The following is a 24,961-nucleotide window of genomic DNA, read 5'->3' as shown; positions in this document are numbered from 1 at the left end:
TATTTTGGAATTTGTTGTGGCGTCATTAATTTTACACAGAAGGTTTAGATCATTCCACGTTACTGAAAATACCTTTCAAAGGAGGAGGAAACCGGTATTTTAAATTAGAATTTTGCTGCATGCTCACAGTGCTGTCAAGCATCTAAAAAAAAAAAAAAAGGCAGCAAAGACTGGCATCTTTGGAAGTGAAACTTTCAGGAAACACTAAATCTCCTCTGGATCACACACAAACCAAAATGACAACTCTTACATCTTTAACAGGGGCTGAATAACAAGAGAAGTACTAAGATCACATCTGTATGCTAAGAAGTAAGCCATAGAGAAAACAAGCTTAAAAATGGCACTTCTGCTTCCTAGAAATACTCCTTTTTTCAAACAGCACTGTTTCTGGAGGCTGTAAATTAATTTTCAGAGAATGCATCTAGCTATGTAGTGGCTTTTGTGACAAAAGAGGCTTCAGACCTCACACAGTGTTCTATGTGAAATGAAATCAAATCCATCCTTGCTCCTGAGTGACTTTTAGAAAGACTGCAGTTTTTTTCCCCCCGAGAGAATTATATTTCTCCTCCTATTTAAAAAAAACCAAACCAACACACAAGCAAACAAAAAGACAATTAAACATTCAGTCTCCCCTGCTCCTTGCCAGATGTTTTTAGAAAGAATCTTTGAAAAGATTGCAAAAACTGAGACAGCTAAGCTATGACTAAAGCTGTGCTTCTCTAACTCATATAGCAAGTGGGGAAGAAGCAAGACAAAGCTTTTACGGAATCATGGAATTTTTCAGAGTTGGAAGGGACCTCTAGAGATCATCTAGTCCAACTTCCGGGCTAAAGCAGGATTGCCCAGAGCACATTACTCAGGACTGCATCCAGGCGGGTCTTGAAAGTCTCCAGAGAAGGGGACTCCACAGTCTCCCTGGGCAGCCTGTTCCAGTGCTCTGTCACCCTCACCGTAAAGAAGTTTCTTCTCATATTTGTTCCGAACTTCCTATGTTCCAGCTTGTGCCCGTTACCCCTTGTCCTGTTGCTGGGAGCCACTGAAAAGAGCCTGGCTCCATCCTCCTTCAACCCACCCTTTAGATACTTGTAAACATTAATCAGGTCCCCCCTCAACCTTCTCCTCTCCAGGCTAAAGAGTCCCAGCTCTCTCAGCCTTTCCTCATAAGGGAGATGCTCCGATCCCTCACTCATCTTTGTTGCCCTACGCTGGACTCTCTCCAGTAGTTCCCCGTCTCTCTTGAACCGCGGAGCCCAGAACTGGACACAGTACTCCAGTTGTGGCCTCACCAGTGCAGAGTAGAGGGGGAGAATAACCTCCCTTGACCTGCTGGCCACACTCTTCCCTATGCAGCCCAGAATTCCGTTGGCCTTCTTGGCAACAAGGGCACATTGCTTGCTCATGGATAATTTACCGTCTACCAAGACCCTCAGATCCTTTTCTTCAGAGCTGCTTTCCAGAAGGCCCACCCCTACCTATACTGGTGCCTGACATTCTTCCTCCCCAAGAGGAACGGGGAGGAACCCCTCTCTGCTGTTCACATCTGACAGAAAAATATCTCACAGCCCACAGTGGAACACATTTATTTAAAAGAGCATGGCGGGGATATATTGCAAAACCAACCAGTAATTTTCAGTAAAGAATATATCAAAGATTGCCCTCAAGTAGCGAACATTTAGAAGACTGCTTTACTTATGTTTTATTACCTTCCGACTGCTCCTTTCATCTTCATCTTCAGATGGATACGACTGGTGTTTTGGGTTATCCATCTGAAGAAATGCTCTGACATCTGGGCTAGAAACACAGTTAACTTCATTAGTACACCAATAATCTGCACGATTTTCAGCCATAACCATAGGAAGCATAGGATTAATCAGCAGCGTATAGAGGAGTTACTCACCACAAAGTTTTACATTTAAGTTCTGGTAATTAAGGACTGCGTACAAGAAATGCTTTTATAGCAACATAATTCAACCGCTGAATGTGTTACATAGAGTACATAAAATTTTCCACTTGAAAAAAAAGACTTGTTAAAGTATATTTATGTGAAGACTTCATAAGGAAATTCTCTGCAGAACATCATTAAAGGTAAGAAGAAAGAACATTATCCAAAGCATGAGTTCTAACTGGCTAGCAACCACCAGGAAACCAACTTTCAAAAAAACTGAAGAGCTTAAAACCATTTTTAGTTTTCCGAAATTAATTAAATAGCCTAACACGATACAGAATTAAATACACAGTCTGTCTCCCAAAGACAGATGCATGTCCCAAGACATACATGGTAGTAACGTTCCTGTCCCTATTTGCTTTAAAGCCGAAGATGGTGTTTTTGTATTCAAAGTGCATTCTGGCTGGGCACTGACAAGACAATATAAGGAATCCTTCCAGTCAGCTGCAGGACACAAACACTATCCTTCAAGAACCAGCAAGAGAGACTACAGACTTCCCACAGTACCTAAGGAGATGCATTTTAACTTCAGCATTAGTTTCTAGCTTCTGTCTCAGTGGGGGCTGGGGAAGGAAGGATAGAAGAAAGGAGGGAAAGTAAGAGAATTCCAAGAACTCACTCCCAGGAAGCAAGCCTTACCCAACAGTAAGTTCAGAAGAATCATAGAGTAGTTTAGGTTGGAAGGAACCTTTAAAAGTCATCTAGTCCAACCCCTCTGCAATGAGTAGGGACATCTTCAACTAGATCATGTTGCTCAGAGCCCCGTCCAACCTGACCTTGAATGCTTCCAGGGATGGGGCATCTACCACCTCTCCGAGCAACCTGGGCCAGTGTTTCACCACCCTCATTGTGAAAGATTTCTTACTTGTATCTAGTCTAAATCTACCCTCTTTTAGTTTAAAACCATTACCCCTTGTCCTATTGCAACAGGCCCTGCCAAGAAGTTTGAATATAATGTCTGTCTTAACTGCAGCACAGTGAGCGAGTAAAGAATAATTTAGTAACAAGCGAGGCAAAAATCAATTAATTCCTAAACAAATAGGTATCACCATTTGAAGAGATGAACCTGAACCTTTCAAGTTCTTTCGGTTGACTAAAAGGCAGCCTGCTTATCAAGGAAGAAATCTAACCTAAATTGCAGAGATAAAGTTCTTTGAGAAGGTCTCAGGGCAGCCACTGATAGGAAACTGCATGAGCCATTCAGTACAAGAAAAGCACTAACTATGGAGCTGCTCTTTGAACTTATTCCTAGTATATATAAAATAGGGTAGTTTTCTATAAGAAGCAGATATACTTGCTTTGCTATTTTCAATCTATTTCACTCTCCACACTTCTGCAAAGTGAGGATTAGAAGAACGAGATGAGCCGTTTCTGACATTTCTCCAGCTCCTGCATTTCATAACTGAACCTAACTCACGCCCTATGCTATGTGAGGCTCCCAGTCTCCATCACTTACATTCTGTATTCCTAAACCCTGTCTGAAATCTGTTTCAGTTACCTTCATCCCTTCAGGTTTTAAGTACAGCAACAAGACTGTTCACACAATTTCCCACCATCATTTCAGTTTGACTCTTCCCATCTTATATGAACTCCAAATTCTGATCTATTTCAGGGTCTGTCTGGTATCCCGAGTGCCAGGAAGACAAAATCACTGTGGTTTGAATATTGTAGTAATACTGGCTCATGATGCAACAATTTAAGTTTCAGAATCTTTGGATATCATAAAAATCAAGAACAAAAAGTTACAGTTAATGCTTTTCACTAGACAGAAAACAGAACCAGACCTTAATTACCTTTCAGCATCAATTATTCTGGACAACCGGCTGATTAAATAGAGCATGTTGTAATAAAGCTCAAATAATTACTATAGTAACTTTGTCCACGACTGAATTCACAGCAGGAAAAAAAATAATAATAAAAAAATCCATTCACAGTAAAAGGCTTCTGTACAGTTGCAGGGCATTCAACAGTCTCCGGAATATATGGTGGCCAGATGCATAACTGATCAATGTTACATTGTTCACATTTGTAATTTTAAGAGCACTGCAAAGAGGTAGTGATTAAAAATAACAATTTTAATGTATCTATTTCTTAGCCAAGATTGCAGCATGTTATGCAAAATGCTATATAGTTTGGTAGGACTTCTATGCTGTATTAGCTCACATATTAACTCAATGTTATAATGATGTCCAGCTCCTCCCTCATCTCCACATACTTTAAAAAAAAAAAGTAACACACTGCTTGCTTTCTTACAGAAAGCAAAGTCTCAAAATGCCATAATGTACACTAATGTTTTAAAAAAGCACAACTAATGTAATGCAAGGCTTGCTTTCCCCTACATGGACTGCAAGATCTTACAATCCAGGGGTTTCACATTAATTTTTATATTCATCAGATTGGAAACCAGAAAAATCTATTCACTCTGATTTTCTTCGAGGGAACAAATGCAGACCCCCACTTCTCACTTAAAGAACTGATAACTCATTTCCCCACAGAGATTTCAGGGTATTGTCATCCTTGAGATCTTCAAGTGTTATGCAAATGTTCTCATTTTCATTAAGGAGCTACTTTGAACTATTTAAAAATAACTACGTTACATCTTTAATGCATCCTCTATTATACATTTGGATTCAAACAGACTTTTTTTGGATATGTTCTGATAGACAATTAAATACATTAATTTTTCAGTGAAGACCTACATTTGAGGGGGCAAGCAGCCCAAATTTGAATAGTTGCTCAGTGATTTAGGAGGCCTCACAGTGCTCATAAGTAACAAACTCCCAGCTCAAGACATCACTCAGCAAGGAGGAGGCATTATCAGATCTCTATCCCTTCTGCCGTTTTTTTTTTTTTTTTTGGAACATCTGCATTCTCTCCACGACAGTAACATCTCTATCAAATACAGTGAGGTGAGTAAATGCAGGTTGAAGCTAGTCCACTTAATTCCCAATTCAGTCTAAGCTAACGATCCATCTCCCTCCATATTCCACCTGGCAGCAATTACAGGAAAATCCTTATCAACCATTACAGTGTCCCTCTAACACACTTTAGGTTTTCAGTGGGTTTATTATTGAGCTTGGCTTTGATACAATATTCAACAAAGTCCACTGAAGGGGGGGTGGGGGAGAACACAGTGCTGCATGTTTCAGAGAATAATGTAAATAGTACCATCTTGGATGCACTGCATCTGACATTTGTGCTTTTCAATTCAGATGTTCAGATGCCTTCCATCCAGAAGGGAGGACATCATCATGAACCATCCCTGAGCTTTTAGTGAAACACTTTTCCTAGTTAGGACTTAAAAATATGACATCCTGATACTGGTTTTAATGCCTAGAAGATGTAGTGGAAGATGGACTTCCTTAAAGTTCTGCAAGAACGCATAGCCCCCTACGTCTTCCTTGTACATTAATAACTTTACATAAGTTATTTTCCTAATATAAAGTTTAATTAGCACATTAAAGAAAAACAGTCTAATAAAGCAAGGATGTGGACTATCTGTGAAGACTCTGCCTCCACATACTCCGTGAGCAGTTCCTAGCAGATTTAAAAAAAAACAAACCAACAAAACAACAAACCAAACAAAAAACCCACAAAGATCATAAAGTTTTGGTATTTCTTCACTAATAACATTCATTAGCTCATCACAGATAAGGTGACAGATTATGCAATTATTAATATGATTTGTTGCAATGGAGCACTGCAAAAAGTAAGCTTGCTCCAGAAAAACAAATCGCCCTGCACTTATTAAAAGAATCACAGAAATGACTACAAAATTACATGCTTTTGCAATGAATTGTAAATTAAAGACTTGCTTTTTCTCCCACATAAATTACTGTTACTTTAAGGGTAGGGAGGAGAACAGCACAAGACAAACTTCAGTCTCTATTTTGTTTTTACTGGAGAACTATGCCTAATAAGCTTTTTATTTAACACACTTTCAACAGCACCAAAACATTTTATACAACACGTGTCTCTTAATACTGGTTCAAGTAAGTTTTAGTGGATCAGATAGGCTAAATGTCATGTTGAAGAACAGAGGCTCAGCTACAGATGCATTTGAGCTTACAACAATTTTAAAAGCTCACAAAAAATTAAGGTGGCAAGTGGATTTGAGGTTTGGTGGTGGTGGTGGTGGTTTTTTTCGGTTTGTTTTTGTTTTTTTGTTTTTGTTTGTGTGTTTGTGGGTTTTTTTAGCACACAATTTTGAGATGCACATAAAAAAAGAAAAGTACCATTTTACCTTTGGAGAACAAATACAGCATGTTTTGAGACAAAATATTTGGTACTTAGACACACTGACAACCAAACACGGGAGGGGATTGTGCTAAATAAAGCCAGTGTCCTTTCCTAATGTAACATAACAGATTAGCTTTCAATAATTAGTTATTTTAAAGTGCTTTCTATTCTTTCCCAGAGAAGAACACTCAAAAGCACACTCACACTCCCCAGAGAAGAACAAACCTCAAAAGTATTTATTTGTTCTAGTAGAAAACTATTCCACTGTAAAGACTTCGTTTCGAAATTTTTTCCACTTAACATAAGGAAGTATATATTAAAACTCCTTTTTTCCAAAAAAGAAAAGTAGTACATATTTCAGGTTAATAGCACATTAAATAGCTCATTTGTTGGAAAAAAAATAAAAATTATCTGACTACAAGCCACAGCAATATTCTGTCAGAGGGCTGGTTTTTTTTCCTGTGGGAAAAGGGCGGTTTCACACATACAGATAGGCTAGTTCAACAACGTGTATGTAGTAAAGACATTTACTCAACACTAAAGCCAAACATAGAGCTTTACCATTTTACTAGTTCAAGCAACATAGAAAGCTGCGTAGATTTCATTTAAACTCATTAGATATAAACTGAAAACAAATAAATAAATTCACACCCAGATATAAGTTCACACCCAGAACCGCTATCCTCCAGACTTAACTAGAGCTGCTCCAGTATATCACCATCTCTCATTCATCACTGTCCCACTGACAGAGGTTAACGCATCTGCAGTTCTGATGGTACAGTATGCGCAAACGTGCTCATTTGCTTTAGGTGGGTCAGCCTGGTTATCTCCCAAATCACCTAAGCAAGCTGATTAAGCTACCGGTTGAAATACTTAAAACAAGTTCTGGAATACACACACGAACTGCTCTTACAAAAGGATGCCGGCAGTGACTTACTCCCAGCAACGCAGTAGCAAATAACAGCAGAGCTCTCAAACAGTAAAGCCATCGTCAAAACAGACACCTGCCCTACAGCAACAGAGTTTACACTGGAATCTGCACCCCTTGAATTAAGATCAGTTAATTGCTTGGAAGTTTATTTGTAGATCAGTTTTCAGAAAACAAAAACCTTCTTATAGTATTTATCAGTCTGTAAATTTTTCCTGAAGGAACGAACAGCCATATTAAAATTTAGTTATTATACTTAAGAACACTGGGCAGGTAAAATACATTTTCTGGCTAAAAGTACTTAATTTGCAATTTTGCATTTGATATCTCATGTCTTTTAAATAGTCCTTATAAAACAGAAATGAAACTACTTACTGGTTGCATAGCTCTGGCTGTCTAACTAAATTTTGAATGAATTCATTCAGTCCTGCTCTTCTCTGTTTAATAAAATCTGGAAAAAAAAAAAAAAAAGAGAGTTGGGTTTATTAGAATGATCAGTCAGTTTACGAAAAAGACTTATTTTCAAATTTAGGTTTTTTTAGGACTTAAAGTGCAATTAAAAAGAGACTGGTTCATGACTGGTTCAAAACAGGATTCTACATATAAAAGTCACAAGCTTAAAACATTCAAGTGAAGTGCGTTCAAATTTCTGTTTCTCTGCAACACTACTTGAAAACATAGAAAGCCAGGTGGATTATAAATGCACTGAAGTGCTTCAAGAACAGTGTGTAACGACAGTGGGCTAACCTGTGCAGCCTTTGTTGCACGGGTGAGCCCTTCAAGATCTGATTCTGCTCCAATAAAAAAAATAAATCAAAAACAACACAGGCAAAATTTGACATCAGTTGCACAAGTCAAGTTTTTACACGAACAGTCCCACCAAGCAGCATATTTCCATAATATATGTATGGCAGTTGGAAAGTTGCACAATTCATCCTGCCAGCAGGCACTCACATGTAACCATTAAAGATAACTAAACAAAATGCTTTTCTTTCCATTTTGGACATCATCTCTAATGTAAAAATAAAATAAAATTATAAATAATAATTATAAAAATTATAAATAATAATAAAAATAAAAATATATATCAGAATCTCCACCCTCATCCAAACTTAACTTTTCTTTAGCAATATAGAAAGACACACAGGGGATCTGAAATAGAAAGAGAGCTCTAACGTGAAATCAAGTGCAATCCAGAATGATCTTATCTGTAATTACTCATATCAACAATAATTTGTATAGAAAAAGAATATTTAACTTGTGTATTATCTTTTAAGATATTCCAATGACTCTATCACATAGATTATTGACAACTATTAGAATTTTAAATTAAAATTTAATTTCACTTAAAAGACGTATTTTAAATATTAAGAGAAATGTTCATATTGTTTCAGGGATATAACTCCTAAACCCTTGTTAGGGTATTTAATAATCCCAAATTACTGACATCAAACAGGAAAGTAAATTTGCATAAAGATGTAACGGGAGTCACCACCATCAGCAATTTCAGTACGGTGGTTGTACTGATTACAACATCATTAGTACATCAGCCGCTCTAAGCTTGCAGAGCTATCCATGTCGTCGAAGACAGAACACCTGCCTCGTGTCAGCTCAAATATACTCTGTTATTTTCTAGTTCTGTATTCTGACTGGTTTCTATGATTTCCCTCTGCCCCATTTTTGAAGTTAAAACAAGATTAATTTTTAAATAACCAGGTGACAATGAAAATGGAGCATTTAGATGACAATGTATGTTATGACAGTATTTTTGGTAGATTTTGGAAAAAGGGATTTATAAGTTTCATGCTACTGCACTCCAATGTCATAGCACAATGCTGCATACCCAAGCATGGATTGACAGAAGTAAAATACCTTTTCAGCATTTGTAAAATATGCGACTTATTTCAGAAACCAGTAGAAACATTACATCAAAGCTTCAATAAATCAGTGTTAAGACAAAGAATTATTTAAATGAGCATCACGGCTCCATCTCCACCTTGCCCCCCAGCAAGAAACATCTTGAGAACTATTTAGTTTCTCATGCTTCAAGGATTTCAGCATAGTTCACAGAAATTTAAAACAAGTTTGAGGACCTTGTTTTACATATATAGTTTTAATAAAGTTTTAGATTGGGTTTCCCCCCCCGCCCCCCATTTAAACTCATTTCCTAAATTTGACTCTAAGAACTCCGCCTGTACATTTGGCTGTATAGCAGACCAGACTGCATGACATTACCAGGTCTTCAGCCAGCTCTGAAAACTCCAAGGTCAGAGAAAAGGAAAGAAACCAAAACCAAACAAGAAATCTCTATAGATACAATACATGTAGAACTTTTGGCAACTATTTACACCTTCATCAGAAGGGACCATCAGAGCCTGGATACTTGCATTTGATTATTTTAATAAAATAAAAAAATAAGGAGGAGTTTCATGTCAGGATCCAGATGATTTGCTTTAACTGTCAAAATTAATTTGTTTGAAAGAACTCTAAAAAACTGAAAACAACACATCCCAAGAGTTCAACACGTTTGGATCCATTTATCCTTTAGCTAAGGAGAAAACGAAATGCTTGAAACAGGTGCAGGCGGAGGTGAAACTACAAACAGTCTGATCACATCGGCAAGCCAAGGGAGGGTGGGCGGCTCTCAATGACCATCAGGAAAACCCTGAAGTAAAAATGGCCTGAGTGAAGGGTATAAAAACACAGAGCAAAGCCTTGCCTTCCCACTTGCCTTTTTGTTTATTCATTGGTGTGCCACCTAGGTTAATTCAATGCACTTTAAAAGTGATTTTTCATTAGTATTTTGATGTGGACAGAGCAAGCTTAATTGGGACCTATCACTGCTAACTGGATCACATCATGTTCACATCAAACAGGTTTCTGTAAGTAGAAAAACAACAGGAAGAGGTTCATTTTTATCTGAACTGTACGAGGAAGCACATTTAGATACAGAGAGTTCAAAAGCCTTCAAAGATAAATCCTTTAGTTATTTCATTTTTCAGAGGTGGTGGGAGGGGGGAAATTCACACAAAGAAAGTTTAAAATTTACTAGATATACATTTAGAGAAGTTGGGGTTTTGACTTTTGCTTTTATAGAAGAGAGATTACACCTGACAGTTCAGAATCTCTCACAATCCTGCATACGGAAGGGTTGGGAGGAACTATAGCCTTCAGCGCAAGAGAAGCACTGGGCCACTAAGCAATACTTTGCTCACGATCACAAGGTAGAACAGCTACCTACGCTAGTTCCTGTTCTTGACTGAAGCATGACTAAACTTTGGTTTAGTCATTGTTTTGAGGACTGGTGGAAAACTCATAAGATAGCTTCTTGTAGGCTGAAATAGACCAATTTTCGTATAAAGAAACTGACAAAATGAGTAACAAGATAACAACTTACCAGGATCAAAATTATCTCCAAATATTCTTTTAGCTGGAATCTTCAGGTTCATGGTGGGAAATTGCTTCTTTAGCTGAAAAGAAAATACATACAATTGGATTGTGCTTAGACATCAAAGTACCTAGAAATAATTGCATTTTGTTTATTTTCTGACAAACAGGTTGAACATCTGATTATTAGTAATTCTGTTCCTCTCTGCAATCTTCTCTAGTCATACACTTCAGGGAAAAAGAGCAAACTCAAAACAATCTGTACTCAGCTTGTTTGTACCAGTCATACCTTTTAAATTCAAAGGCCTTCTCACTTTAGAAAGCTACGGACTGTTGCAGCTATCTTCCGCAATATTGACAAAATGATTTTCCACTTGCCCCAGATTAAAAAAAAAACATAGGCTAGACTTTCAATGTTGGTTCTATTCTCCTCTTTACTTCCTTCCTCCATCAATTTTCTCTGTTTTTTTTTTTGTTTTGTTTTGTTTTGTTTTTTGCTTGCTTGCTTGCGTAGGGCTGTATGCATGAGATTTAAAATGGGTTGGGGATACAGGCTTCTGGGTTTTGCCCCCAAACAACATTCTTAAAGCTTTAGAAACCAGAGGTGGCCTACCTCTAAGTCAAAATTGTAAATTGATGAACAGCCTGTTTTACAATGCTGCATTTGATAACTTGATTATATTCTACACTTGATAAACTGACCTGAAGATAGTATACAATAGCATTGCATTTATCAAAAAAACCCTGATATTATCCAAGCCTTGATTACATTTGCTGCTTCAAGCACTCCAGAAGAGCAATGTTACTCTCATCCTCTTTAAGAGAACAGTTTTCTAATACTGGCAATTCTTCTTTCCTTAGAAACATCAGTATCTCTTTCAGTTAGCAGCACGAGTTCTTTTTAGTGTCCTATACTACATGAATTACACTGAACAGAAACCAGACTAAATGCCCTCCTGGTTACGCTTCCCCAGGACCTCCACCTCTATTTGCACTAGAAAGACCAGAGCTGAACAAACTTCAGCAGAGCAATGCTAATCTGTACGGCAAGAGAATGTGGCAAAGGGAACAGGACCACAACACTCACTCTGCAGGTACTGAGAAGGGGATACTTTTATTTTTTCCACATCACTTGCAAGTCTATCCCACGATGCAGGTAAAGCATAGCGTGGTGTGTCCAGGTTGACTTCAGCTCAGACCTTGCAAGACAGCTCCAAGCTCACTGTCTGCATTTGGATACTGCTGCCACATATAAATCCACATGTAGTGAGGCAGAAGGGAGAAAAGCCCAACTACTTCCCATAGCGGCAATGGAAGGGAAATGGAAGCACAGATAAGCAGCTGGTCTTTTTTTTTTTTTTTATGGGGATCACAGCAGAATTTTTTCTTCTTTTGCTAAGTCAAAAATTGTGGGGTCTAAACATGGAGAATCAGAGAAAAGTACAGACATAGGACACATAACAGACTGCACATCTGAGCAAGTATTTGCCCCGCTTGCCCACTATGTAAAAGGGGCAAAATCCTCTTCTAGCAACAAACCCAAGAAATCCATACTTATTTGCTGAAGAGGCCTATTTTATTTGGACCACTGCCACAAAATTTGGCTATGAAACTGCAGGTAGGAATTGCCATGACTGAAACTTTTATATTAAGAAACAAGTATTTGTTCATTGCTTTCAGTACTTCAATGTAAAACACTTATTTTAAGAGAAATTTATCTATCCAGATGTTTTAAGTTTTGCAGTGATTTTTACCATCATGAACAAACACACATTTCAGATGTTTTGACAACCAGTAAATTGGAAGTTTCTCTCATTACATTATAATCCCAAGCAACAATTGACAAAGTAACAAATAAGTGGATTTTGAGTTTGAAATTCAAACAAACCAAAGTTTAAAAAGCCCACCCTGTCATTTTCTTTAAACAGGCTCCTATGGTTATTGAATGTTGACTGAAATTCCTCAAGAGGGAATTAACTCAAACCATAACACTGCAAACAAGTGTTACTCTGTGCTATTCTGGCATGACTTCATAGCTTCCCTTTTCCTTACCGTATTGTAGAGTTTATCAAACTCTGCATACCGTCTGAAGACAAACCATTCATTTCTGCCAACAGAGACCAACACTTTGTAAACCTGTAGTAACAAAGATAAAGTTATTGCCAACAGCAAAGTTTAATAAAGCGTCCCAGATTTAATCCTGTGGTGGAAATAAGGGCAGGTTGTTAAATGTATTGTGTAAACGTACTTGTTGAGCTATGTATTTCTTACGGCTAAGTCACATAGACATGCACACAAATGATTAAAAGAATTAGAAGAGTCTGGTATTTTACAGATTGTTTGGTGGTGTTTTGTTGTTTGTTTTTTTTTTTTTAAAAACACTAGCTGAGCAAAAACTAACACCAAATCTTATTTAATGGAGTTTCATTAATTAGCTCATATCCAACAAGAATACCTGGCCATCAGATAGTAGCCTATAAAAATTTGCCACTAAATTTGTTAACAACTTGATAATCCATAATATAGACTAATATTAAGGAAGTAAAGCATTTAAACACCGAAGATTGCCTTCACCAAAACTTAATGAGAAAGCATTTAACAGCATATATAAATGGCAGTTATAAAGAGAACTGTTCCTAGTGACATCTCGAATACCAGTTATAGTCAGAATCCTGGCAGATGGTTGGGGATTTAGGCACAATTGTTCGGGGGGGAAAAATGTGGCAGTGGCTGAAATACAGCACAGGCTACCTAATACACAGCACTGGGATCAAGGGAGGTGTAGCCTGAACCTGCTGCACGGTTCTGGCCATTCAAATCCCGTCACAGCAGAGGACTCGAGTAACTAGACAGAATGCCAATGCCTGGCTTCATAAATCTGATTGACAACCAAGCGTCCAGCAGGCTTCTCCTGTCTCTTGTGCAACTAGTTCACCTCTCTTCTCCACCTTCTGTTACTTCTGGAAGGAGCCTGGCTATTCCTTCAGGGGAGAGGATGGGCACAGCAAGGAAATGAGCACAGAAGGCTGCTAATTCCTGATGTAGAAAACTGGACCAATGCCCCAGTCTCCCTTCTATCCTACAACAGCAACTTACCTCTCTTTTTAACTTCCTCTGCAGAAATGGCAACCGCCGCCATCAGTTCCTTAGCCTAAGATTTGCATTCATGCTATGTTAACTGCTCAAATAAGCTGCTCTCAGTCTTCCCTGGGGAACAGAGGAGGCTAGATAGAAGCATCCAGCAGGATGGATGCTGCTGAGACTCTTCTTAAAAAGCTAACTTTCCTTTATACTGCTAAACAAGCATTAGCATAAAACCTAGCCACACGCCTTTTAGAGCCTCCCTAGACTTAAACAGCAAAAGCTTCAGCTGCAGAGACTTAAGTACTGTCCTCCTGAACTAGGTATCTTATACAGCAATCAAGTCCTGCAATTAATGTACAAACACACAACATCTTCACTCCCCATGAGTGCATGGCAGATCAATGCCAACAAGCTTAAGAAGCAGGCCATGGACAACTTCTGAAATTAGCAGGCAAAATGCATAGACTGCAAAGTTCACAGGCAAGCATAACTTAGGATACAAGATGATATTCACCTCCTTGGCAGCCTCAAAATTAAGAGAGTTTTGTTCTCGAAGTAGCTAGCTGTAGAACAACGACACAGACAACAACTTTTTACACGAGAGCACATTAAAAGGAGGTCAGCCAGTTCACACCACCACCAAAGCTCTTGAGTAACCAACAAAGGAGAAACTGCAAGTTCAACAGTTATGGAAGCACTGAATGGTAAGAACACATATGATAGCTACAAACAATTTGGTAAGACCCCAAAACATAGCATGTCTTTGGGCTGTGTTACTACTCTCAGCTACACTTAATGGAGTGATTTGAAAAGATATGCAGCGCCTGTTTCTAGAAAGGCAGGAGGGAGAAATCTAGCTTTACTTAGGTAACAGCCTTACTTAGATAATAACCTAATCTAATTACTCCTAAACCAGTCTTAGAAATCTCCTAAAAGATGCATCCACACCTTGTAATACGCGGATAAATGACGTGAAGCTTTGAGAAAGGAAAAAGAAACTGAGTTCCTGAAAACATCACTGTTACAATCATCACCATAAACTGTCTTCCCAGATACAGACAGGGTAGGGTCCAGCTATTTCTGGATGCAATAGATTTAGTCACAAAAAAGTCACTGAAATTAAAAAGCTTCTAATGCTCCTGGATTAAATTTTCAATTTTTATTAAACAAAGATAAGTAAAAAGGTAGGCTGTTTTCCAGTTTCAAGAGACCAAGCATTGAGGAAGTAAGGAAACTATTTAATATGTGTCAACAAAATAAAAAAAAAAAAAACCAACTCCATAATTTCCACAAGGCTGGGGATCCGTATTATACATCACAGGTCTGAGACAAAGTTTCCAGATATAATCAGACAAACAGCAACCTTGAAAGAGATTTCTTAATAAGAAAGATTTCTGTATAGGATGGGGGTATGAAGGGAGACAAGAACAGGTCATAAGAGAACATTAAGCCTCAGACATCAAACAGCATAGGGATAAAAGCGAGAAATCCAAAACAAAGCTCTTCAGCAGAACACACAAAAGAATGGCCCACTATGCAGCAAGGACAGAATAGTAATTAATATAGCCTAGATATGGCCCAAAACAAGCAAGTATTTTGCTCTTTTTATGAGGTGAATGCTGAATCTTCAGAAAAAGGTAGGACAATGAACTAGAGTGGATATACATAGAAGCTGGTTACCATGAATTAAGTGGAAGCAAAAAAGCTTCCCTGACAGAATGCTCAAAAAATTCAAATACAAAATTATTTGTCAAGAAAAAAATACTAGTAGCAAATATATAAAAAGCATGCAGTATTTAACAAAAACAAATCAAATATTCAATAAAAGGTTAGGAAAATGCTCAAGAGGAATTAAAAGTTCATTTTCAAAGACAAAACTGAAAAGCTTCACTTATTCATCAGAATAAGGACTGCACATAGAAATGATTGTTTTTAAAAATGCTTCATCAGGGCAAGCGTGACGGGAAAAAGAACTAGTAAAAGCTAAGTTGCACATACTTGTCTTGTTTCCATGCCAGCATTAAGTGAGCCACTGTCAGGTTTGAGCTGGATTTCATACTTTCTATTCAGACCAGTAACGTTCTAGAATAGTCTCAGAAGCAGTAGTGATACATACTGTAAGTGACAGTAAGGTCAAGATTATACAAAACAGTGACCTGAAGTCTTTCCCAGCCTTTACCACTTTAACCTTTCCTTTCACACCAAGGTTCTAACTGCTCTTTATGGAAATGGCCCTAACATTGCTATCAGAAACAGATAGCTAAACCTACCATAAATTTGTTAAAAAAATATTTCCCCCTGCACCCTTCTGTCACTGCCCACCGAAAGAAGTACTGATGGGTTCCAGTCATTACAACACAGCTACCAAAGAGGAGACACAGTAAAAGCACTGACAGACACATGCTGGAATTCACAGTTCCTACCGCGATATTTAGTATGATCCTCACTGCTGTTACCAAATCCTAAAATATATCTGATAATACTCAAAAGCTTGGTGGTGAAAAGCAGTTCTTGTCAAGCTGCTAATTATTCCCTGATGCAGAAAGCAGAAGCCGCCAAGACAAAGTGTATCTCCACACAGTGCAAGCTGTGTCGGATTCCCTTTTCCCCGCCTCGGTCCTCTATTTCTGAAGTTTCCTACTCTTGCTTGTACAGCTTCCTAAAGGGCATGTCCAAACAAAGTGCCTTTAAGTCCCTAAGGTTGTCACACAGATTTTTAAGTAAAATGACGTGGAAATCACAACACTAGTATGTACCACAAATGTACCACACCAGCACATTTTAACAGCAGAACTGACAGCACTGAGGCAATAAAACAAACCTGTCTTGATCAAGTTTAGACTTTAATGAAGTTTTTCCTGCTTATTTGAGTGTCACATGCATGCAGCGCTTTAAAGTATTAATAATGTTCTCTTTTGCTTGTTCCCTTTACCAGGGCGCTGCTTCCCCAAATTACATCTTGATAAACTTGCAGAATCAAACAGCATTATTCTTCTCCAAGGAAGGGAGGTGAAGAGGAAAGGCAGAGATATAATAACTCAAAGTAAATCTTTGTTTTATTTTGTTCTTCAGACAGCAACTTTGTCTAAGGGTGTTCTCATTCCGCATCTGAAGAGTGACTAATCCACTCAAAAAAAAAAAAAAAAGGCAAAAGAAAAAAAAGCTTAGAGGAAGTTGCACAAGAGCAATGAAGCAGTTTGAGCTTTTAAAGGAAGTATTATGATGCTGCCTTTATATCCTAGCATACGTATAAGCAAAACAAATATCCATGCCACACTACTTTATTTTTCAGTATGCAATGCAACGACTTTCCCCACAGAATGGGAAGACTTTACTTTCAGAAAGCAAGTCAAATTTGGAGGCCAAAAAAGGAAAAGGGAGGGGAATGACAAGGAGTGGAAATAGGAACAGCATAGGAAGAAACCCGTAGGCATTAGAATCAGAAAACAGGAAGGAAGACAGAAAAAAAGGTCTTTCAAAAATTTGATTATTTTTTTTTTTTTACACACAAAAAGAATATCTATGAAAAAAATGGCCATCTAAAAAACAAAACCAAAAAAAATCACCAAACAAACCCACACTTTACTCCTTTACACATTAAATGTTTTCATGAAAAGTCATGCAGAATACCAAATCTTAATCTGATTTAGTACCAAAATGTCATCCCTGCATTTGGATACTTATGTATTTTCTATGAGAAAACACTGCTATTGGGGGGGTAAAAATACCAGAAATTTGTAAAGTCAAATTCTTTTTGCAGAAAGCAACACAGTTAAACACTGTAAAACATTCACAACTTCTCACACTGGACTATGGCCAGTACTCTCAAGAGCAAGTGAGCAGATTTCCATAAACCTGTTGAAAATAATACCAAGCTTACCAGCAAAAAAAGAAGAAAAAAAAAAAAAAGAAAGTAGCACTTCTAGGCACTAACAGCCTACGCATTTGCCTGCAGTGCTTAGTCTTGCATACTTACAGTAAATCTCTTTTTCTTCTCTCTGTGTTCATCAGAGCTGGGAATGCTAACACTTGGGCAGCTTTCTTTGAGATCCATTGTATGTGTTCTTTTGACAAATTTGTTACAGGACCCTGCTTCGGGTGTTGCAATCAGAAGATATCTTCAGCGGTACTGATCCAAGATATGCAGCTTTTCTTGAGAAAATGTGCATTCCATCATGTAATCTTAAAGTGAACATAAAAGGAAAATTAAGTACAGGAACACTTAACTCACAGTGCTAAAACCTGTGTGACAAGAACTTTAACTATAAACTTTTGGCAGGAAATGAACTTTTATATGCACATACACAGCCATAATCATTATGCTTTTGCAAACTGTTTCGTGCTTGTGGTCCTTTGTTGTTTCACTGAGATCAGTCACGTTCTCTAAGGACACAAGTGCACCCAAAAAAAATCACTAAGTCGTGCAGACATACTAGAAACAGATTTGGGCCCACTACAGACAATACTCTGAAGGAACAAAGATAGAGCATGGAGAAGTAATTAAAGATGACAACCCAGTATCAGACATCTGAGAAAAGCCACTAATATGTACATTCAGAACAGTTTATTTCAAAAACAAAGGTTTTCAACTGCATGAGCATGTACCAGAAGGCATTTCAGATTTGTCAGAACATGCTGAGTGTATTTAATTATCACATCAGAGATGAAAGACAACATGAGAAAAAACAATTCTTCACATGAATTTTAGAGAGGGACACAGGTAGCATCATGTGTCTGAATATTTACCTTCTCTGCCCCCCATACTTGACATAATTTGCGTTCAGCAGAACAGTAAGGTCATCCATTCCCTTCAGCAGAACAGTTAGCTTCCTTGCAAAACTTGGGCACAAGATGAGATGATAAAGCCATCAAAAAGGCAGAGAGCTCAACATTAACTAGCAACTCACTGAGGCACAGTACTCTCCACACCTGCCTTAAGCACAAGCAAATTGTGTACTGGACCCAAATGCAAACAACAGGAAATTAGGCAGTGCCTAAGAGCAGCTGAAATTTATGCTACGTAGCTACAATCCTCTGTTTAGCCCCGCACAGTCATCTGAAGTATTTTAGTGACTACAGCTCAGCTTTTAGAACATTATGTCTAACCAACTTACAAACATGATTTTTTTTTTTTTTTTTTTTTAGAAAGAGGAGACCTCAGTTCTCTTCAAAACAGCCAGAGGAAAAAGGAGCACCTGGTTCAACATTTAGATCCCTATTTTCTTAAAACAGGGAAGTACAAAAGTGAACTGTATATTTCATATCATAAATTTCCAAAAAGTACAAACTAATCCAACACAATTCTGCTATTAGAGAGACACCCATATTTATGTTGGCACGAAGGCCAAAGCCCCTGGAATCCAGTGAAAAGATTTGTTCTTGATACCCAACTAGTCTCAGTCCGTCAGTTGACTATTTTTCTTGTTCTCAAAAGCCAAATCATCTCTCTGGTTCAAACTTCATGTTATTATTTCTCCTGTAGCCATTTAAAATTAAGTAATTTTCAGATCTGTCTAATAACTTTAAACAAAAAGCAGTGTTTGAAACCACTGTAATCACAGCTAAGTGATAGATCATCCATACTGCAAGATATTCAGAAAATTATTTTTAGTTACACCTGCATTTACTTTAATTTGATTGTTCCCTACTTCACCAATTAAGCAATTAAAAGGTTGGGGAGAGCTAAGCTCCCCCCCGCCTTTATTTGACTATAACACAGCTTATCCAAGCACAGTTCCCATTTTCCACAATTTTATACTAGCGTGGGATCAAGACTGTTTTTCACTCATTGCCACACACCAAAATTAACATCTAAAGGTTAACTGTACTCTTCTCCATCGTTAAGAGGTCCACTAAAATAGTCAATAAGCACCACTTTCAGTAAGTGTTTCGCTAAACTTAGACTTTACTAAGCACTTATGTCAATCTTTAGCCACTTCAGGTCCAGTGCCAGGAACTGAGCCCAAGTCCCTGTGTTTATCTGTCTTCCTGCTCATCACAGAAAAACAAGTAAAGCTTTAAAACGGATTAGGTGTTCCCTTACTAATATCACTCACCGTCTCTCTCCTCCTGTAAACTGACGTTCATTACAAAGGTTCCTAACACGCCTGCACTCATTCTTACAATATAGGCTGTACTTCTCTCATACCTTTCATTTTTTATTCTTGGTGTCATAGTTTTAAATACCAGCACAGGAACAGTATGGATTAAGAACTGTAGTCCAAAGAATATCACTTGGAAGACTGAGCTTTATTTCAGATCTGAAGTTGAAAGATGTACAGAAAACAAAAGGAGGAAGTGTTACCCAGATTAATTCAGGAAGAGTTTATTCATCTTACTGGGGAAAAGAAGAATAAATCATCTGAGAAGCTGAAACTGCAATGTTCATATTTCTTTCTTCAAGTCGTCTGGAAGATCACTGGCTGCGATTACTTTCTTTCCCTGAGGCATCTCCTCCGAGCTGTGCCTGGGTCACCAACACTATGCTGAACTGACAAACTTGGAAAAAATGCATTTTCAGTTTGCCACTAAGCTTCAGAGGACCAGAGCTTTCTTTCAATTTCTATTTGCCACATGCATATCAGTTCTTGAGAGCTTCTTATATCTGAACTGTAGGTCTGACCATAGAAATATGGATAGACTTGCCTTAAAATTTGCCATGCTGTAGTTTAGGAACACAGCTGTAGTTTTAGTAGCAGGTAAAACCACTAATGCTGTGGTAACTACATGAAGCAATAATGGAGAGCAAACAGTAGAGATGTATTTTCATCCACAGCTTCAAAAGTGCAAACTGCAGTGTCTTGGGGGTTGCCAGATAGAAGTGAATTTGACAGTGAATTTAACAGTTGAGAAGTCTCTGCCTCTGGTGACAGCTTTTCCGGATAACTAAGAAGTATCCCCTGGCCTCAACTTTGATAACAGGCACAAAGGAGAAGGAACTTTAGAAAACCAGGCAGCAAAATAAATACCCCTTGAATCACACTTGGGCACTAGTGAAAGTGCACGTAAATAATGTATTACAGGTTAACACTGAGACCAGTGCTGTCGAGAAACAGCTGAAACTTTTAAGTTGCAACAGTATCTAGGCCTGGAAGTGGGGGAAGGCAGAGATAAACGCTTCAGAGGAGAACAGAAGCCATACATCCTCCTGGCAAAGTTTCAAGCCTATCAACAGCTACGCTGTTTTCATTCTCTCCATGGTGGCTGTCAGAAAGCAAGCAGTATTTTCACTGTTTCCTGCAGGAAGCCACGACAATGTCAAATTTCAGGCTGACCCTTGCCTCTGGTGAAATAAGAGCATGGCAATAACAGAACCCTGACACTGAGAACATACACAGATCTACTATACCCGCAAATGAAGAATTTTCTGAATGCCTTACAATAAAGTATTTTGTGCAACCTCATAATAACCACAGGCAAACATTACGTAGGTTAGTGATACATGGCAACCTCCTTTTACTCCTTTCTACATAACATAAGCTCAAACTGTATTAGAAAAGGTTGCAGAAGTTTAATCAGGTTATTTTATTCTGTAGTGAAACATTGTCTTTTCTTTTTTAAATGATGGCCCAAAGATGATACCACTGTATAACCAGAGACTCTCATTCTGGGTGCTTAGAAGTCAATCTCTGCCAAGAACGTTCAAAACTAGATTAGGAAGCCACGTACTCACCTAGTGCCTCCTCAGCTGTAGCCACATTGCCTTAAATGCCTCTAAGGCCAGTGCAAATCAGCTATCATACTCACTCCAACTCTTTGAGTAACACAAGGGAAGCAGAGACAAGAACAGTCAAAAAATCTGAATGATAGTGTCCCTGCAAACACACTTCGAAGAACCACCAGCATCCATACCCACCCATTGGAATAGAACAGACATTTCCCTACACACTAATCATCTGCCTAGAAATACTTACTTTAGGACTTAGTCACAGCAGCTGATGAAAATCCCACCTGAGTATCATTCCCATTACAGAAGGAACCTGCATATGCCAAAACACAAAGCAAGATACAGGAGACAGTCCTATTACTCGCTATAAACATTACTCTATTTCCTCTTACTTTAGAGAAAGTATCATCTTTGGCATACCTCTCATCACTTCCTCAGTCTTCTCCACAAATACCCTGATAATGACTCAACATACCACTGGACATTACACAATCTTTGAGAAAGCCCAGAAAGTCAACTTTTCTCAACCGCTGTATGATGAAATAGTGTCCCACTCTCTTGCTACCAGACAAGCAGCTGACACACAGGAAATCGGAGACAAGATATTCACAATCCAATGCAACAGAAACAGAGGATGAGGAGAACCAGGGACTGTAGAAGAAGTCACATGCTTCAGAAAGAGTCAAAAGCAAAACACAGATTTCTAATCTGTAAACAGAGAGATGGATGGCCAGAAGCTGCTGAATAACTAGGGTCTGAAGAAAACAGGTTTCATAAAGGCCATCCTTTTAAATACTACATACATATGATTTTTAACACGAGAATACTAAACACCAGTATAGGCTGCTAGAAATATTACAGCTGAAGAAAAAGGAAAGCACTAACCAAAATACTCTGGCCAGTCCTTGGCTAACCTCCACACTCCCTTCTAACAACAATTTGAGAGGGGAATTGAGAATTCAGCCATTGGTATAAAAGAAAAAGCCTGTTCCCTGTTTACATACCCACACGCTACCTTGCATTTTTAAAAATCTTTAGTATCACCACTATGGAAAGCAAACCACTACTCCGCAGCAATGTGGGCAAAGTCCAATTCAACTGATTCTTTCTACTCATAGAAAAGGACAGCATGTAAAGTGAAAACTCAACCAAGGCAAAGAAATAAGTAACTCCTCTCCTTTTTTTGTCTCTATCAAAATTACTTTGGAGAAGTCAGGCAAACATTCACTTCCGATGATTCTGCTGCATCCAAGAACATCCCTTCTGCCCCACCTCCCAAAATTACCCTAACTGGCATATAACAAGATTCATGGATTGGACTCGATCTGTTTGCATTCATGTTTATTACATGACATAACACAGGTCCTTTGCTGTGGTGAGCAAATCCTGAGTAATAAAATGTATCTAAAGAACAAATACTGCCAATTAGACTGACTGTCTTTTAGTCCTGAACACAGGTTCATAATGATTTCATCTTTAGCCTGTGTCCATAGTATCTGGAAAGGTCACAATGTGCCTCAGACTGTATGACTTACACAAACAGCACAGCACCATAAAAAAAAATTGAAATCAACTTTCCATTACACTTGCTACCTGCACATTTCTTGGCCTGCTTCCTCATCCTTCCCACACACCAGGTCCAATTAAAGTTAAATGTAGATGCCTAAGGATAGCTTAGATCAAAAGTTGCAGCAAGAGCACTGTGAGCTACTTTCAAGAAGTCTTACAGACAGCTGATACCAGCCACTTGCAACATAGTCAGTTCTACATAAGAGGGCAGTCAGGCTTCAGTAAACACAAAGCAAATAATCCCAGACTCATTTTGCCCCTCTTGATGAAGATTAAGCAAGAGAATCCTAAATTCCAATTCCAGATATACTGCCCACTTTTTTTACGTGACCTTCAACAGAAGTCACTGTTCTCCCACTGTTTCACTACATAAACACAGGAGAATTCTGATCTATTTAAGATTTTATGTCATTGCTAATGCATCGAACTTGGAGAAAGTTACTGGATTTTATGTACTATAACTGGCCAAAGGATAGAATCCATAAAACTGAATATATCTGGATTTTAAAATAATGAAATACATAAATCCAAGCTCCAGTTCACAATCTAGAAAACACACTTTTGAAGTTTGTGCTCTACAAAATTCAAGGCTGCCTACAACCATAAAGCTGTCAGATAATGAAAAGGCATCTGCTTAAATATTGGAATATAAAAGGCAAGTAAGAGAAAGAGGCTTTAGCAATATGAAAATTGCGTGCCCAGCTCACTACCACTTGATTCCTCACATTACATCAGTGCAACTACAGCTAGTATTTTATGACCATTCTTCAATGACAGCTTACAAACTCCTGCAGGTAAGAGCCTACATTGACCTCTCACATATTTTAGTGCTGCACAGAGAATAAGAAGGTGTTTCTATTCCATAAGGATTCAGAGAACAGTTGTTTATGTATATATAACAGAATTTGGTGCAATAACGTCAGATGTGGTGAGGCTGTAATTTACAATCAAAGGTGGGAATTAAGGTTGGAAAGCAATTCTAACACAATTCATCATCATCACATAACCATTAGTGACTACTACTTCAGCTTTAAAATTGTCAAGGTTGTTAAACCAACTAGTACTTCTCACTGACACGTGCAGATTAAGCATGCTGTATTTCTGACCGAAACGAGTATCTCAAAATATCTTTTAAGAAACAGGTCAGTTTTCTAGCTTTAAGTTATTAGAAATACCATACATGGAGACTACCTTGACAACATTAACAGTGAACTTTCCACAATGCTTTCCAAAAGCTAGTAACGTTTTTTTCCTGAAATTTAAAGTATCTTACAGCCTTTAGGAAAGCACCCCTCCATACACACCTTTCTTTTTATAATTAGTTCTTATTACAGTAATTGAAGAGACTGATGGACAGATGAAGACTAAAAAAATTTTAAAAATCAGAACTATATTTAGACACTCAGATTGAAACAACACTAACATTGTAACACTAAAAGAACCCAAAATGGAGTAACAGCAGCCTTTCAAAATACAGATTCATTCTGCACAAGTCCCTAAACACACTTACTATATGTTTGAAAGGAGTTATAAAAAAAGCTTAGCTACAAGAATACTGCAGCAAGTGATATTCACACACATCTTCAGTGCCAAGTAACTGGAAGAACCATAACGGCGTTCAAGTGACATTACTGCGCTGAAACAAAATGCAGTAGCAGCACAAAAACGTACCTTGAGTTTAAAGGAGAATAAGAAACGAACATTCCATACCGCAAAATTTCAGCGTATTTAGAAGAACAGTTACACCTTACAGAGCTGCTAGAGGAGGAAAACTCACGTAAATATTAAAAAAGAAAAAAAGACGAGCTGTCAGAACAGCTCTAGCCTTACTGCTTTACAACTGCCTTTTAATTAACCTCCACAAAATTAAATTCCTCGAGGGTACCTGAATACTAGACAGCGTTGCCTACCAAGGTGTAATTCTTCAGGACAACACCTCAGTGGTATTCCCCCCTCAGGTTGGCGGAGCTTTTCCAAAACACCGGCTCCGTACTGGCTCCAAACCACCCGGAGAAAGAGGAGGAGGAGGAGGAGGCAACAGGGCGCCGGTCGGGCCCTGGGACCCGTCCCCGCTCCGGCGACGGGCTGAAGGAGCGCAGCGAGTCCCAGGGACCCGCACCGCCGGCCCCGCTCCCCTCCACCC

The 24,961-nt window shown here is 38.4% G+C and overlaps 1 protein-coding gene across 8 annotated transcripts in view; it reads right to left on the bottom strand.

The window, feature by feature from the left end:
• The window catches only part of SGK3 (serum/glucocorticoid regulated kinase family member 3), a 64,128-nt gene that overhangs the window by 13,963 nt on the left and 25,204 nt on the right, over nt 1–24,961 (bottom strand). For 5 of the 8 annotated variants that reach the window (XM_063326992.1, XM_063326988.1, XM_063326995.1 and 2 more), the window contains exons 2-6: nt 17,560–17,765; nt 12,552–12,635; nt 10,510–10,582; nt 7,488–7,563; nt 1,704–1,791 (exon numbers count right to left, since the gene is read on the bottom strand). In XM_063326992.1, coding sequence (XP_063183062.1) covers nt 1,704–1,791; nt 7,488–7,563; nt 10,510–10,582; nt 12,552–12,635; nt 17,560–17,637 — 399 coding nt within the window. In that variant the 5' untranslated portion in view covers nt 17,638–17,765. Of the gene's footprint in view, nt 1–1,703; nt 1,792–7,487; nt 7,564–10,509; nt 10,583–12,551; nt 12,636–17,559; nt 17,766–21,496; nt 21,653–24,489; nt 24,526–24,703; nt 24,915–24,961 lie in introns of those variants that run through there. The other 3 variants (XM_063326994.1, XM_063326993.1, XM_063326991.1) reach the window with 3 other exon arrangements.

The sequence above is a fragment of the Chroicocephalus ridibundus genome, chromosome 2, assembly GCF_963924245.1.
Source record: "Chroicocephalus ridibundus chromosome 2, bChrRid1.1, whole genome shotgun sequence".
Classification (NCBI taxonomy): Eukaryota; Metazoa; Chordata; class Aves; order Charadriiformes; family Laridae; genus Chroicocephalus; species Chroicocephalus ridibundus.
The sequence above is the reverse complement of the archived record's forward strand: the minus strand, read 5'-3'. Positions and strand labels throughout refer to the sequence as shown.